This window comes from Thamnophis elegans, chromosome 4 (assembly GCF_009769535.1).
Source record: "Thamnophis elegans isolate rThaEle1 chromosome 4, rThaEle1.pri, whole genome shotgun sequence".
In the NCBI taxonomy this organism is placed as follows: domain Eukaryota; kingdom Metazoa; phylum Chordata; class Lepidosauria; order Squamata; family Colubridae; genus Thamnophis; species Thamnophis elegans.
In genome coordinates, this window is record NC_045544.1 from 19,048,041 (window position 1) to 19,065,296 (window position 17,256).

Consider the following 17,256-nt stretch of genomic DNA (forward strand, 5'->3'; position numbering starts at 1 on the left):
AGGTGACCAGATGAGAAACACTTATTCATTTACACCTTTATTTACTTAAAGAAGGTCCATTAACCATAGCGATTCATGGCAAAAAGGCAATTGTAACTATTACCCCTGCACTGATTTGTGGTAAATTATTATAAATAGGAATTAAGACACTCCTAGTTTTTTAAAATATTGAAAATTATGCCAAAAAATTATGTTGTCTATTATTTTCCTATTTTGGTAGGTCACGTTTCCATTTTGTAATCCCACAGAAATATATTTATTTCCTAGCCGCAATTCCCATAAGCAGTAAAGCTAGAAATGTACAGTACATGTATATTAGATTGTAGGCACTCCTAGCATGGCTTAAAAGAAAAGAAAAAACGGTGGTGACAGACAGAGAAGGATGGACATGAAGTTGTTTTCAGAAGTATCAAATGAAATTAACATTCCTATCCTTCATATGAATGAATGGTGGCCTGCCACTTTTTGCAAACTAGATGCAAATCTAAGATGCAAACTGGAATGGAAGATTAGCCCTTTGAGGTCACCTAGACAAGAAGCACAATTGCAATATCTTTGTTGTAATGTTGCATTAACAGAACCATTCAAATATGAAAACATTTCTTTCCTCCTTTCCTTTTACTTCCCAGTAAACTAGGAAAGATCCCTTCTGAGATGCTCCCCCATGTCCCTTTTTCTTCTGAGATACCTTATGCATGATGGTTTTTCTAATCCTTGGATCTTGCTCCTGTCTCCCAAGGTGGTTCCTACAACACCGTTAAAAGATAAGGACTAGGCAAAGGTCTGACAGGCAGTCTCACTGTGGAATAAGATTTGAACTCAGCTCTCTTCTAGCTAACCAATACTGCAATGCCTTAAAAAGGAACAGAATTGTGCATAATGTGACTTACCACTGAATAATTGTGTTATGTTCTAATCAGGCATTATTACCTTGGAGGAACTGATAGCAGTATTGCCATTTGGAGGAACTTTCGACTTGCTGGAGATCAAAGGTTCTGCTCTAAGACAAGCATTTGAACACAGTGTTCACCGACATGGGCAAAGTACGGGTGAATTGCTACAGGTCTCAGGTTAGCTATTTCCATCCGTTGCCAGCACAAAGTACTAAAACCTTTTTCATTGAGCATTAACAGTTCATTGTTTCCTGCTCAAAACCCTTCCCCCAGGGAGAATGATTTAATCTCCAGGATGGGCACCATTCCAGAGGTGTATGCGTTACTAAAGAGCCAGGTAACAGGAAATAAGAATCTGACTCAGACTTCCAGCTTGAATAGCATTGGATGTAAACAAACACAATATACTGGAACAAGGGTGAAATTCGACAGGTTCTGACAGGTTCTGGAGAGCTGGTAGTGGAAACTTTGAGTAGTTCGGAGAACCGGCAAATGCCACCTCTGGCTGGCCCCAGAGTGGGGTGGGAATGGAGATTTTGCAATATCCTTCCCCTGGAGTGGGGAAGGAATGGAGATTTTGCAATATCCTTCTCCTGCCACTCCCACCAAGTCACGTCCACAGGACTGGTAGTAAAAAAAACCCTTGAATTTCACCACTGTACGTGAGGCCCCATTACTCACCTTTCCTTATGTTGTTGCCAAACTGTGAGGGAGAGAGAAGAGAGGGGAAAGGCACTCAAACTTCAAATAAATGATGCCAAACATCTCAATCTTTGGTTGGGGTTTTCATGGGGATGAAATAATGTAAAGTCCAGATCCCAGGGCAGGTCCAGTATAATTCAGCACAGACATTCATCTAGTCTTGGTAGTAGAGATGATAATGCAGGGCAGACAGTTGAGGTCTTCTGTAAACTCCTGTCCTAATATCTTTTTCCTGGACCTACCCTGTGCTACAAAAACAGTGTTGCTGCAGCCACACAATAAATAAAATGCTTCAGTATTTATATGCTGGGTTGAAGAGAAAGATGATTGTGAATGGTGGGTCAGTTCTTAGCATTAAACTCTTTTTGAATCGGAGGTGACCAGATGAGAAACACTTACTCATTCACACCTTTATTTACTTAAAGAAGGTCCATTAAGGATAGCGATTCATGGCAAAAAGGCAATTGTAACTATTACCCCTGCACTGATTTGTGGTAAATTATTATAAATAGGAATTAAGACACTCCTAGTTTTTTAAAATATTGAAAATTATGCCAAATATTTATGTTGTCTATTATTTTCCTACTTTGGTAGGGCACGTTTCCGTTTTGTAATCCCACAGAAATATATTTATTTCCTTGCCCCAATTCCCATAAGCAGTAAAGCTAGAAATGTACAGTACATGTATATTAGATTGTAGGCACTCCTAGCATGGCTTAGGTGGTGGCGGACAGAGAAGGATGGACATGAAGTTGTTTTCAGAAGTATCAAATTTCCAATAGAGATTCTTGCTGGAGGCAGAGAATATTGTCAGAGGGGAATTTCCTGCAATCAGCACCATTTCCTTCATCTTCTATACCAGGGGTGTCAAAGTCGAGGTGTCACAGTGTGACGTATCTGGACTTTCCCCCCCTTTGCTAAACCTGGCATGGGTGTGGCCAGCGAGTGATGCATCCAGCCCACGGGCCGCGAGTTTGACAGCCCTGTTCTATGCCAATTTGGAATGGATACAAAGTGCTACCTTAGAATGAATGAAGAATAATTTCTCCCTTTCAGAAGTGTTTTGTAAGCACCCGTGAATCTGGTTTTACCATTTGTCTACTCCCCAAAAGCCATGAATAGCACAACTGTTTATTAATCGTTTTAGAGATACAAATAAGAGATTTGCAATAGATGGTCTAAAACACTTGTGACTTGTGTTTCTTAACAGGCATAAAAGTGGTGTATGATCTCTCCCAAAAGTCAGGGAGCAGGGTGATCAGCTTAAATGTTCTTTGCACAGAGTGCAGAGTACCAACTTACGTGCCACTCGAGATGGAAAAGACCTACAAACTGCTTTTACCTTCTTTCCTTGCCAATGGCGGTGATGGATATTACATGCTAAAGGGAGACTCAAGTAACCACAGCAGTGGTAAGTATTAGCCTTTCTGGTGATTAGCAGATGGCAATGTAATTAGAATGACTAATTATGGAAGTACTGGATTTCATATCCCTGAAATGAATCTGTATGATGTAACTGAGGACAGCATTGCTACCATCCCAAAATTTCTACGTTGCCTTTTTCAAACTGCAACAAAATTCAATTTGATTTGGGCCATTATGCAAATCAGGGAAAGTAGAAGTGCAAGTGACTTCACCATTTTTCAGTAAAGCAAGATTTGAGATAAAAATACAAAACTTGATCAAAGATGACACTTGGATTTTTATCTCAAATCTTGCTTTACAGGAGCTGTGGTAGTAAAGTGATTAGAGTGCAGTATTGCAGGCTAACTCTGCCGACTGACAGTAGTTCGATCCTGATCCAAGGTTGATTCAGCCTTCTATCCTTCCGAGGTCAGTAATAGGAGGACCCAGATTGTTGGGGGCAATATGCTGACTCTGTAAACTGCTTAGAGAGGGTTGTAAAGCACTATGAAGACCTATAAAAGTCTAAAGTGCTATTTCTATAATGTTCGTCTCTTTTTACTTTCAAATAGAATATCAAGTAGCATTTGTGTTCAAGGTATTAACGCAGGTTTTCAAGGTATTAACATGGGTTTATTTATAAACCAGCTAGGAAAATCTACTTGTGTATCAAAAATGCAGTTGGGATCTCAAGTTTCTCTCTAAAGAAAAGATTTTTACTGCTCTTTTATATCTGGTAGAATGGTTGGTGCTGCTTCCTTATTGTACGCTACCAGCAAGAAACCACTTTAAGCTCCAGACGCTGCAAATGCAGTTTATAAAATCTAGGAATAGAAAGACAGAGAAATCTTCATATGCATAAGACCAACAGAAAGGACAGGGGCAGCTTTTCAAGAAACACAACACTAGCAAAGTTGCCTTGAAGAGCCGAAGTGGTGCAGTGGTTAAATGCAGCACTGCAGGCTACTTCAGCTGACTGCAGTTCAGCAGTTCGGCTGTTCAAATCCCACCAGGCTCAAGGTTGACTCAGCCTTCCATCCTTCCGAGGTGGGTAAAATGAGGACCCAGACTGTGGGGGCAATATGCTGACTCTGTAAACCGCTTAGAGAGGGCTGAAAGCCCTATGAAGCGGTATATAAGTCTAACTATTGCTATTGCTATTGAATGAGATGGGATGCTATATAAATTTGATAAACAAACTTCGAGTGTTTTCCAGTTCAAATGCTTACTCAGCCATTAATTTCACACCAGAACACTGAGTGAACACTATTCTCAATCTAATCTACTAAAAACTGGGCTCTGGGGTGATATAAAAATGAAGGCTGCATGGGAGGGATACATTGGCTGCGGATTCCTTGGGCAAAGTACAACTGTGATTACTTTTCAAAGATGAAATTACGCCATTTACACAATGTGACCTCTATAAGAATAATGTAATCAGTATCCTAGGCTTGGAGACTTTCCTAGGAATATACTATCAGGCAAGGAGATGTAAGATTACTGCATTGTACTAAGACAAGGAATTTAACAGTGGCTGTGTCCAGAACATGTTACGTTGTTTGATATCTATTTAACACAAGATCATTTATAGATAGTTCATAACGTGAAATAATTAAGTTATTTCAATAATTTTAAAACAGGTAACCTTGATATTTCCATTGTCGAAGACTACATCAAAAGAATGGGAAAGGTTTTTCCAGCAGTGGAAGGTCGTGTGATGTTTTCGGCTGGGACTTTATTCCAAGCACATCTTATTTTGACCTGGGGATTATGCATTTCACTTTTATATTTCATTCTTTAATTTCAAACTTATTTCAGACTCTTTGGTCCACACTTAGTTCATGCACTCTTGGAAGCCAGCATGTAAATTCTTGGAGTGGCTGGAATCCTTTGAGGTTTACTACATACAGTTTGCATATGGTTTATGTATATAATGTGTATATATGTAACATTGTCAATTTTTTAAAAAAGCAATTTAAATGATCCAAAAAGGCAAATGATTATCATCTGGGGAACATTCACAAATGGCAGAAATATAAATCGCAGATTTTCATTTGTATCTGAATATCAGCACAAAGCATGGTTGGAGAATTCCAACCAGGTTACACATGAAAAGTGGCCAGTGACAGTAAATGGTGTTATGCAACAATTTCTGTAAAATCTGTTTAATAAAAAGAGCATTCTTTCATTTTTGGTTCTGTACATGATCTTCAGTTAATGCAAAAGTCATCATGAATGAAGTCTGAATAATCTTTCAAAGTCATGTTCTGCATTTTTTCCTCAGCGAAAATTATTCAGAAGAACAAATAATGGGATTTTCCTGAGATTCAATAAACAATAGGCTTTAATCAATCTTTTTTGAGTAAAAGTTTTTGTTTTCTGAAATAAAGGTTAATTATATGTACAAACAAATATACAAGACTAAACAAATAACCTAGTCATTAAATTAGCACACAGCAGTCATCTATGAAACGGAGTTAATTCAGTATCTCGATGTGTATGTGATCTTGATAAGATAAAGGAGTTATTCTTTTCAACCTGTGAAAAATAATGGGAGAGAGAGGGGAGAGAAATTATGTCAGCTAATGAAAAGACCACCACTATTTAGTACAATAAATATAAGTAATACTAATACAGTGGTACCTTGGTACTCAACTGCTTTGAAATTCATCAAATTTAGTACTCAAATGTGTTTTGACATGAAAATGTTGTCTCGTTACTCATTGTGTATTTGCTACTCAATGCACAAGCTAGAACTTTTAGGTGTTGCTGCCTTGTGACTCACTACATTATTGCTTATGGGAAAACATCTATTTCGTACTCATCATTTTTGGTACTCATCATGCCATCTGGTACCAATTAACAATGAGAACCAGGGTACTACTGTAAAGTCGTAACATTAAATATTATCTAAGTTCTCTACAACTTCCAGTGGTATTCTAAGAAATCCTTTCACAATAGCCTAATAAAAATGGCTGATCTTCCTTTATGCATTGATGAATTAAGGGCCACCACCTAACTAAGATTCTTCACAAAAGCTGCCCCTCGTTGTGACTAGGATCCTGTACAAACTTGCCTGCTGTTTTTATTAATTCCAGTGTTGAAACTCAGAAAGATTGTGGCTCTGATAATATTTTCTGCAATACTGAACACTTATTCCTTTAATTAAAACATTCCTGTTTGTTTTATATCAATTAGTTGTATGTGCCTACAACAAACAAAGAATGTGTTTTTACCTCTTGAGTAAAATACAATGGAAAAATAGAGAAACAACAAATACTATTTGTTTTTAAAAAACAAATATATTGGAGTGTTTTCCCAATGAAGCTTCTAACCTAAGTTGCCTGTTCTGGCAGGCCTGGGGCAGTTAAATCTTTCAGCCCCAGCCGAGGTTATGACTGTTGTGTGTTTTTAAACTGTTTGTCTTTTTATTTTTATTTTGTACCCCCTTCCCTTTCTGATTGTTAGCCGCCCTGAGTCTCTCGGGAATAGGGCGGCATACAAACTGAATAAAATCTAAATCTAAATAACAAAACGTGGGGTGCAGAAATAAATTGATGACGAACAAAACAATTCAAATACCAGTAACAAAGAAAATTATTCTTTTTGCATTGTCTCAAAAGGAAACAATTGTCATTGCTGACAATTGACAATTAAGTGCTGCAACAGTCACTACTACAGAGACACATTAAAGCAATTATATTTTACTTTAATAATTATTAAATTTTATTATAATAAAACCTCAAAGGTGCCTCTAGAACAGTGGATCTCAACCTTCCAAATGCCGCGACCCTTTAATACAGTTCCTCATGTTGTTGTGACCCCCAACCATAAAATTATTTTATGTTTTCCGTATTTTTTTGAAAATATGTGTTTTCCGATGGTCTTAGGCGACCCCTGTGAAAGGGCTGTTAGACCCCCAAAGAGGTCCCGACCCACAGGGTGAGAACCACTGCTCTAGGATGAACATTGATTTAATAATTGCTGAATAAATACATTCATATTACAATGAAGGTGGGGAGAGTACGGTTGAAAAGTCCAGTCTAATTAACCCAATTCAGGTTGGAGGGCTTTCTTGACACCAAGACTCATTAAACAATGAAACAATCTTCCCAGTACAAGTGGCGGACTCTCCCTTACTAGAGGTTTTTCAAAGTGGTGCGGAATGTCACCTGTCATGGATGGTTTAATGGATTCCTGCAATGAGGTTGAACTAGACAGTAAAATCCCTCCAATTCATCTTTTCTACAATGCTTTAATTCCTTTAGTTCTTTTCTGAGGAAAAATCCCCTAATAATTAGAGGAAGGAATTCTTCCGTTCAAAGAGTATTTTGCCTACTTTAGTATTTTACAACATCGATCAGATATATTAGAACTGTTTGTGTTACGACATACCATTCAACTCTGGAAATAGCTCTTGAATCCCGATATCCAGTAAGACATATGTTAACTAAAAATAAAATGCAAAGAAAAGTTGCAATTTTGAACTTTTAAAATATAACCTTAAAATGGAAAGGTCTGCATAAATTTAACAAATCAAAGAATTACCATTTATTAGATGATCAGAATTTTCAAAAATTAGCTGAAACTATTCTCAAATTTCAGTATTTCTTTTTTAAAAACGCAGTAAGCTTTTAACTAGTAAATTACAAACCATCTTTAAGAATTTTCAAAATAACCTAAGTCTACGTACCCACAAAAGGAAATGCGTCAGAGCCCCAATGACAGCAGCGTGAAGTTAAGAACTAGTAACCACTGGTGCCTATCATCCATATTTTGTGTCCATCCTGCTTTATGTCCACTCTTGCCTTCTAAGTATTTCTTATTTTCTGCCCTGAATCTCTAACAGTTACCAGTTCTTTCCTGGGTACGTTTGGCCATCCATCTATCCATTCATCTCTAAAGTTCTCCATTCCTGACCTCTTTTTTTTTTGCTTTTTCTTCTGCACCCTTTTCTTCCTTTTCCATCTTTTCTCAGCAAATTATACTGCTTAGATTCTTCAATTTATTCCTCCTCATATCCCCAAGCTTTCCATTTCATAAATCACCCCCCTTTCACTCTGATACAAAGATTATCTTCATTTACAGATACAATTGTAAAACAGATTGGCTATGACTAACACAAACAGCATTTTGTTGGCCACATCCAATCTCTTGAATCTGGAAATGCCAAGAGTTTTGTCCTAGTTTAAACTAACTTAGCCCATTAATGTCATTTGCTATTCTGGAGTGCTTCATTTTTTGACCAATGTTCCTGCTTTTAACTGCAGAAAAACAATAATGCTATGCTTGTGCTGCTCTCTCAGTCATACAGCTGTCTTACGGAAACAGTATTTGGAAATACATTCCTAAAACTTTGAAAATTATTTCTTTACATGTTGTTTTTGCATACCAGCTATTAATGTAAGACAGCTGTGCATGCACTTGTAATGATGCACAGCATTTCAAAACTGTAAATTAAAACTGATAAACATTCTACTCTTAAATACAATAGGTGCTTAGTGTGTTCAATAAAACCCACCTGTTTGTTAAGTACTGGCTGTTGCAATCCATCAAATAGAAGTCTTATGCCTTCATATTTTGCATCTTCCCCAATACATTTACCTATCAGATCTGGAAAAAAAACATCAAAATGTAAGTAAGTCAAGTCAAACAAAAGGAATTCAAACTTCAAGCCCGGCTCTGAATGCTTTGTCAGCTCAAACATCTATTCTACAAAAGGATAACTCTTGGTGGCAACTGAACAGCTGATTTCTGTAAAACATTTTAGCGGGACACTTTAAATATACAATGGGCAGCCAGTATATTTCTTACCATAGATTACCTGCAATAACCAACTATACTTTCTCCTTTGACTGGGTCACTCATGCCTTGGTTACTTCAAGATTGGATTTTTATAATGCACTCTACATGGGGCTGCAGATCATACATGCAGGTCAATTTGAGCTTTGAACATTTATTCTCGGTGCTTTTAAGCGGGAAGGGTTGCAATAAATAAGCCACGTTCAGTTTCCAGCTGGTGGACACATCACACAGGGGATGCAGAAACTGCTCCCTGCTTGCACTTCCATTCCTTTTAGCTAACCTCTCAGATCTTTGAAGTTCAGCTCTTTGCTCCTGAGTCTTCATTAAGTGCCTCTACCTTGGACTAAAAATTGAATGTCTGAGGAGACATCAGTGAGTGTGAATGAGGAATCTTTTTTAAAAAAAATTTTTAACAATTTTTTATTTTATCAATTTCCTATATACATTCACAATTATATGATCTCATAACTGTTATTAATAATATATATTTATAACATTTTTCCCTACAGTTGACAATATACTTGAAAATTGCTTTCTTACCATCCCATAGATCCATCTTATCTTACAACGGTCCTACTTCTTCTTCCCTCCCTCCCTCTTTCCTTCCATTTCTTCTCTCCTACTCTCCTTCCTTCCCCCTTTCCTCCCTCCTTTCTTCTCCTTCTCTCCTTCCCTCCTTCCTTCCCTCCTTTCTTCTCTCCTTCCTTTCCCCCTTCCTTTCCTCCTTCCTTCCCCCTTCTCTCCTACATTCCCTCCTTCCTTCTCTCCTCTCCTTCCTTCCCTCCTTTCTTCTCTCCTTCTCTCCTTCCTTCCCTCCCTCCTTCCTACCCCCTTTCTTCTCTTTCTTCTCTCCTTCCTTCCTTCCTTCCTCCTCTCCTTTCCCTTCTCTCCTTCCCCTTCCTCCCCTTTACCCTTCCCCTCTTCTTCCCATTCCTCCCCGCTTTCCTACTCTTACATTCCCTCCCATTCTTCCTCTGCCTTTCCCTTTCTCCTGTGAATAAGGAATCTTGGGAATGTGCTGGATTTCCACCTTCCTTATCTGAGGACATGTTCTCCAGCAAGGCCATAAGAGCCAAAAACTAAGTTGCAGCGCGTAGATTACATATCTAATCTGCTCCACTGGCTTCCAATTTGCTTTCAAGCACAGTTCTTACCAATCATCTAAATACCTTGAATTTTCCAACATGTAAAGAAATTAGATTGGGGAAATAGGAATTTCATTTTTGAAGCAGCTCCCAACTGCAGAAACCTCAAATGAGAAAAATGCCCTTTGTAGCTCCATAGGCATTTTAGCCTAGCTGCTTGGGCACTTTCTTAGTGATTACATTAGAAGAAATTGTCCACAACGAACGGTTCTATGTACCAAGACTTCTCTGCTGTCCAACTAATTCCCCCCAAAGTTATGTGTTAATTTGTAATTAAATTAAATTTAAAGAGAAACCACCACAACATGAGGAGTCACCTTCTAATGCCTATACTGTTTGGAAATGTTTTTCTTGTGGGGCTAAGGGACATGTAGCTGGGTTCTGTAAAAAGGCAAAACAACAGAATGCCGGAAGAGCTAGAAAAAATGCTAATGTCAGCTTAGCTATGTCTATTTTGGCTATGTCTAGCAATGTACCATTAAACCATGATTTGTGGGTTGTTGATAGTGGAGCATCACAGTGCATTGCTAGAGATAGAAAAAGATTTGTAAAAATGATCACGAGCAAGGAACATGTATTTGGAGGAGGAGGAGAGCCTTCTCAGTTGCAGCTCCGACGCTATGGAACAATCTCCCCGTGGAGATTCGCACCCTCACCACCGCCCAGGCCTTCCGCACAGCCCTCAAGAACTGACTAGCCCGTCAGGCCTGGGGATGAAAAATCTTAGTTTGTCCCCTCCCGAATGATGAATGAATGTTGTGCTCTATTTTTAATATTATGTATTGTCTTATGTCTTTTGTCTTTGTACCCCCTTTCCCGTGTTTTGTAAGCCGCCCTGAGTCCCCTCAGGGAAAAGGGCGGCCTATAAATTATAATAAACATTCAAACATTCAAACATTTTGGCAAATGGATGGAAGGTGAGGGCGTCTGGTGAAGGTAACGCATGTTGTTTATTCCTAAATGAGCAGTTAATCTATGTTATATGTACCTAAACTGAAATTTAATTTATTATCAGTAAGGGCTCTAGTTAATATTGGCTATGTAGTAACCTTTAGGGGAGATAACTGTATAATTGAAAAAGAAGGTAAGAGGGTTACTGCCAAATTAACAAATGGTTTATATGTTATACCGGATGGCCAGATGGCTAACACAGTTTATGATAATGTGAAACCACATGACGAATGTATACATTTACTACATAGATGCTTGGGGCACATTAATTTCAAGATGCTGCAACAAACTCTTAAGTTGGCAGAAGGAATAAAACTAAAAACCATGCAGTAAATATTTAAACTGCAATGTTTGCAATCGGGAGAAGAGCAAAGTTACTCCTGCAAACAGGCTGAATGGTTTTAAAACAAAGGAACCTCTGGAAGTTGTTTTTGCTGATTTAATAGGACCTTTGAAACCCAGTTTGGGAGGTGCCTGTTATGTTTTGAGTATCATGGATTCCCGATACAGTTTCTGTTATTTAATTAAAAACAATTTGGAGCCCGAGCAGGGGTGTATATACCATCACAAGTGAGACTGAAAGGGCAGAAAAGAGCTGGGAATGAGACGCTGGTTTTGAGAAAGGGATTCAGAATATATTTGTGAAACTACTAACAAAGTTCAGCCTCACCACCATCCAATTCTTAAAACCTTTAGGATTTTTGTTAGTTTGCTTGCTGCCTCCTTTTACACGTCCATGTTCCAAAACCTCTTTCTAAGTTACCCATATGCTTTTGGATATTTCAGTACAAAACTGGTTTCCTGAACTCTTGTCATTTAGCTAGGAGAAATAGTTCTAATGACGAAGAGGTCATCTTTTGGTTCCATTTAGCATAACATTTTTGATTATCATAATTCTGGGTTCCATCTAACTTTGCCTTCATACAGAGTCAGGCTGGGAAATTTGCTCCATTCCTCAGTAGTGGGAACACTGGCTGACAGCTATAATTCAAATCCATCTGGGAGATCTGCAGCCAAAAAACAGTCCTACCAATCTAAATCTAATATGGAGGCTTCTGCCTACCAAACCTACAAAGGCAAGCAGTGGGTTAATTGGAAAGCAGTGCACATACCTACAATCATACAATTTATATATACTAGAAATTGCACTGCATGCATGCATGAGCCGTGATGGCACAGTGGTTAGAATGCAGTATTGCAGGCTAATTCTGCCAACAGCCAGGAGTTCGATCCTCACCAGCTCAAGGTTGACTCAGCCTTCCATCCTTCCGAGGTCAGTAAAATGAGGATCTAGATTATTGGGGGCAATATGCTGACATTCATAAACTTCTCAGAGAGTGCTGTAAAGCACTATGGAGCGGTATATAAACCTAAGTGCTATTGCTATTGCATGTGGCTGAAAACGTGTGACATGAATTAAAATCAGGGCATTTCTAATCTCTATTATTTTCTTTCACTAAACACTATAAAACAGTAATCTCATAGCATAGGCCATGCTACTCAACTCAAAAGGCATATTGCTTCCTGAAGATGCTATGTCCAGTACCAGCTTTGGTCACTACCACTATTAGAATAAAGAGGAATGGCTTGTAAAAGGGCAGGAAATGACCAATACCTATACAGCTTATTTGGGCTTCAAGAGTTTTAGCAAGGTAATACATCTGAACTATTTCTAAATCCTACACTCCTTTCATGCTAGAATGCTTTGATAAACATATAGTAAGAATGTTTATATTAACAAGTGCCATTCAACCTGATGGACTTTGGTCATTTAGACTGCCTCTCTTCTTGATAAATCATGCCACATAAACACTGAACCTGGAATGTATTTCATCATTTCTTCAAAGGTCTGCTTTGCCCGTTTGTGCTTATCTTGGAGAGAGCGAGGTTGAGAATTCTCACAAAATACAGCATCTAAAAAACAACAACAACAACAACAACAACACATTTTTGGACAATGTAGAACCACCAATGCAGACTTGGTTAATTAGTTGGCCAATTTAAATCACTTATCGTATTTTTCGTAGTATAAGATGCACAGGAGTATAAGACACACCAAGATTTTGAAGAGGCAAGTAAAAAAAAGTTTTTGTCAAAAAAAGGGCATGCATAGCCTTTAGGAAGCTCGTAGAGTGCTCCTGGGGGCTGGTGGGGAGGGGAAATGAGCAAAAATGGCCCATTTTTTGCAAAAACAGGCCCATTTTGTGTCAAAAAAAGGGCATGCATACCCTTTAGGAGGTTTATAGAGTGTTCCTGGGGGCTGGGGGGAGGTTGAGCAAAAAATGGGCCATTTTTCGCAAAAACAGGCCCATTTTTTGTAAAAAAAAAAAAGGGGGGGGGCATACATAGCCTTTAGGAGTCTTATAGAGTAACAGTCTGGTTTTTGCTCATTTTTGCCCTCCCTAGCCCCCAGGAGCACTCTGGAAGCCTCCTAAAGGCTATGTATTCAGGAGGCTAAAAATGTTGTATTCAGTGTATAAGACACACCCATATTTTCAGCCTCTTTTTTGAGGGAAAAAGGTGCATCTTATACTCCAAAAAATATGGTAAATAACAGAGACTTGGCCCCAGAGTAACACGGTAAAATTAAACAACACCTTTGATAACACTTTATTTGCAGCTTTCTACTAACCTCTGAGAAGTGTTATCAGTGAGACCAGACGGTGTTCCTGAAAGAGCTGTTCTAGTTTGTATTGCAAGTAGTTGTCTATATATTTTTCTAAGGTATTTTTGAAAAGAATCCTTCCACCCATCAAGATGTGATGAAGCCAATCAGGAATATGGAAAACCACTCTAGCTGTAACATAGAATACATTTTATATTATTATAGAACACGAAGTTTAACATCAAAGCAACTGCTTCATCATTGACTAAAAGTCTACATTCCCAACTTATACTTTCAGAGTAGAGTTTTTTAATCCCACACTATTAAGAAGAGCTTGTTTTTCAGTAAGTCAGGGAAGATGGCGCAATTCTTCAGCTCTGACACTGAGAACAAGAGTACTTTAAGTACCACGAGAATTGTTGTGTTCATCTACCATGGGTATCTTAGTAACAGCCTTGTTGGATTAGCCAGACTGTGACCTGATCCAATATAGGCACAAAATGAACAAACTGTTGAACACACCCAGCCGTAGCTGAGTTCCATGTGCTCTGCAGATCTTGGTTTTCATTAACTTGCAACATACAGGATTTGACAGATATTTGATTCCTGATTCCTGAAAACAAAGGAGTCTTCCTGTCTCTAAAATACTGTAATTCTCACTGATTCACACTCGGTTGTTACAAAAATAGAAATATTCTTGTCTTACAGAATTTTGGGATGGGTTTGTCTCAGTAGATGTTTGACTTTCCCTGGGCAGGGGAAGTTTTTTAGCATGTCTGGGAAAGTTTCGTTCTCCCTAGAAGGGAGACATCAAGGAAGCAACAAGGATAAACTGGGAAGTTGGAAGAAAAACAACAACAACATCCTGGAAGATAGCAGTGGCAAACTACTTCTATATTCTAGCCAAGAAAATTATCCATACCGTCACAAAGAATTAGAGCTCAACTCACGAGTTTACTTTTCAAAACAAAATCACTCAGTGTTGATCATTTCTTAAAAACATCACTCAGTGACAGCTAATCAGAAGGTTCTATTTAATTACTCCTTGTCCTACCCCTTCCTATCCAGTCCTGAGTATTTTATGGTTTTATCAAGGAAAATGAACACGAGGCAAGGGATTTTCATCTCCAACTCAACCTTTTCATATATATAAAATAGAAAATAGTCCTTCTTTGCCTTTAATGCAGAATCAGAAGTATAATACTATACATTCTTCAAGCATGTTCTGGAATTTTAAACTCATTGTATTTATCTTTAAATCATTTGCTAAATGCAAACAACGTATTGTCTATTAAAACACATTTTTGTCACAGTCTGAACAGAGGAAAATCAATTCAAAAGATCACAAAGTTAATTAGAAAATTAATTTAGCATAACAGAATATTCATACTCACAAATAACGTATTCCTAAATCAAGACTTATACTGTACAGTGAATAATTTAACAGATTTTTCCAAATCATGCACAAACCTAATATTTATTTAATTGTTTCTATTTCGTGTTTGGCATATATTTACAGTACTATTTTATTTATTTATTTACCATCCAGAGTCTCTCTCTCTTTGAGGGAAATAGGTGGTTAAAAAATATGAAATATAAACAAATTCATTAAATTAATATATGCCATCCATTTCACTATCAAGTGACTCCCAAGATACATTTGAAATATTACTTCTCTCTCAAATTGTAAACATATTCATATGTTGAGAATTTTTGTCAATGCATATTTATTCGGGATAGGATTACTACCTATGCAGTATGTTGTAATGATTTTTCTTCCAGCTTATACAAGCCTGCCACTTTAAGAATTTAACAAAGAATTTATGACTGTGAGAACCCTTATCTCTTACTTTTTCCTGGCTTTAAATTCCATCGGCACAGCCCATGCGATCAGGAACATTCTGTATATTGGCTTGCCTTCTCTTGGCATTATCTTCCAAAATACTTGGGTTTCATTTGCCAGTAATGAAAAAAATTTCCTACAGCTTTTCTGTGCTACATTAATATTCTAATCTAAATAATGAAAATGCACAGACAGTGGTGGCATTGATTTCAGAATCAGTGTACCAGATCTTGTATTGCAAAAGAAGCAGAAAACAAGATGAGATCATTTGCACTCATTCCACTTCTGCTTTCATTCTCAGAAAACCCTATCAGCAATTTCTTACCAATATACATTAAGTAATCATAAACTCCTTCAACCGTCATCATCTTCAAGAAGTAGTTCTCATTCTGTTTTCTTTCTAAATTCTCAGAACGGTTTGCATTGTTCTTATAGAGTTCGTTGTAAAGCTAAAGCCAGAGAAAATCAGATTTTTAGAAAAGCATGAATGTTGTGGAATTTGTTACCAAACAAATTTTCATTAATTATGGGTATATTCAGTGGGAATTCCCTTTCGCTATTTTGGTGGCCCCAAATAAAGCTGCCAAAATATAATTTTATATATATGGGACTTCCTCCCATATTTGGGCATACCAGGGATTGTAACTTTAAATACATACACACACACACACACACACACACACACACACACACACACACACATGTATTTAAGATGTACTGCATCTATCTATCTATCTATCTATCTATCTATCTATCTATCTATCTATCTATCATCTATCTATCTATCTATCTATCCATCCATCCATCCATCCATCCATCCATCCATCCATCCATCCATCCATCTATCTATCTATCTATCTATCTATCTATCTATATGATGTATGTATGTATGTATGTATGTATGTATGTATGTATGTATGTATGTATGTCTATGTATTTAAAATGTACTGCATCTTAGGCAGATGTGTTAACCACTAAGCCACAGAGTTCAACTCCTTATCAGCTGAGCCGGGGTGATAGGTATCTATTTAGAGTTACAACCCCCGGTATGCCCAAATATGGGAGGAAGTTCACTACTTCCATTCTCTGTCCATCGGCTCGTCACAAGAGACCATCCAGACAGAAACCCAATATTTTTACTGTTGCCTTTTTGTTACATATGTGTTGTATTTGTGCTGATAAATAAATAAAGGGTGACTAGTATAGCTCTATTTCAAGCTATTTAGCTCTCATCAGCTAGCCATACCCTTCTTGGATAAAAGTGAAAAGTCTTCAAGAAAAAAACAAAGTCTTTTAAAAAACATTTTTGGGATAAATCAACTAAGCTTTTTCTGTGTAGGCCCCTTAAATTCCTTAAGTAAAAATGCCCAAAATGTCAAAGCTGCCCAATCTATAATGTCATTTTATCATAGCGATTCTACCACCCAAGTCCTTGGAGGCCCAAAATCATAATTTTAAAAAGTGTTAATAAAGATTAGAATAGGTTATAATTAGTATTTCATTTCTACAATATTAGGTTTGATGCGCACCAAGAACCTTTATTGTTTTAACAGATGTGCCAAATATTGGTTTCCATGATAAATATGTATCTGTGAGGGATATGCAAGAAAATAATAATCACCCAAACAGAAATATATTAATCATAATCATAAAGTGAGTTATTAACTACTGTCATACTTCTATTAGAAGATTTGTTTTTACTAGTCTATTTTTCTTCTATGTTCCTGTACAGGACATACTATACCTTTTTGTTGTTTTCTGAAGTAGGACTGAGAATAGTAATTTCTGGTTTACTTGGTTTAGGCTTGGGAGACTCACAGGAGGTAATAAAATTGATAATGAATGGTTCCAAGTGCTGGCCTTTCTGAAATTAATGTCAAAAATAATCAGAACGGATAGGTTTCCATA

At 37.5% G+C, this 17,256-nt stretch overlaps 2 protein-coding genes across 5 annotated transcripts in view; one reads left to right on the top strand and one right to left on the bottom strand.

The window, feature by feature from the left end:
• Positions 1-5,351, top strand: part of NT5E (5'-nucleotidase ecto) — a 36,730-nt gene extending 31,379 nt beyond the window's left edge. The window contains 3 exon segments of the mRNA XM_032215666.1: positions 921-1,070; positions 2,806-3,006; positions 4,640-5,351. Of these exon segments, the coding sequence (XP_032071557.1) occupies positions 921-1,070; positions 2,806-3,006; positions 4,640-4,800 (512 nt within the window). The 3' untranslated portion in view covers positions 4,801-5,351.
• The window catches only part of SNX14 (sorting nexin 14), a 46,637-nt gene continuing 34,706 nt past the window's right edge, over positions 5,326-17,256 (bottom strand). For 3 of the 4 annotated variants that reach the window (XM_032215662.1, XM_032215661.1, XM_032215664.1), the window contains 7 exons: positions 17,093-17,212; positions 15,674-15,797; positions 13,533-13,697; positions 12,719-12,814; positions 8,521-8,612; positions 7,395-7,449; positions 5,326-5,537 (listed from right to left, as the gene is read on the bottom strand). In XM_032215662.1, coding sequence (XP_032071553.1) covers positions 5,533-5,537; positions 7,395-7,449; positions 8,521-8,612; positions 12,719-12,814; positions 13,533-13,697; positions 15,674-15,797; positions 17,093-17,212 — 657 coding nt within the window. In that variant the 3' untranslated portion in view covers positions 5,326-5,532. Of the gene's footprint in view, positions 5,538-7,394; positions 7,450-8,520; positions 8,613-12,653; positions 12,815-13,532; positions 13,698-15,673; positions 15,798-17,092; positions 17,213-17,256 lie in introns of those variants that run through there. The other variant, XM_032215663.1, reaches the window with a different exon arrangement.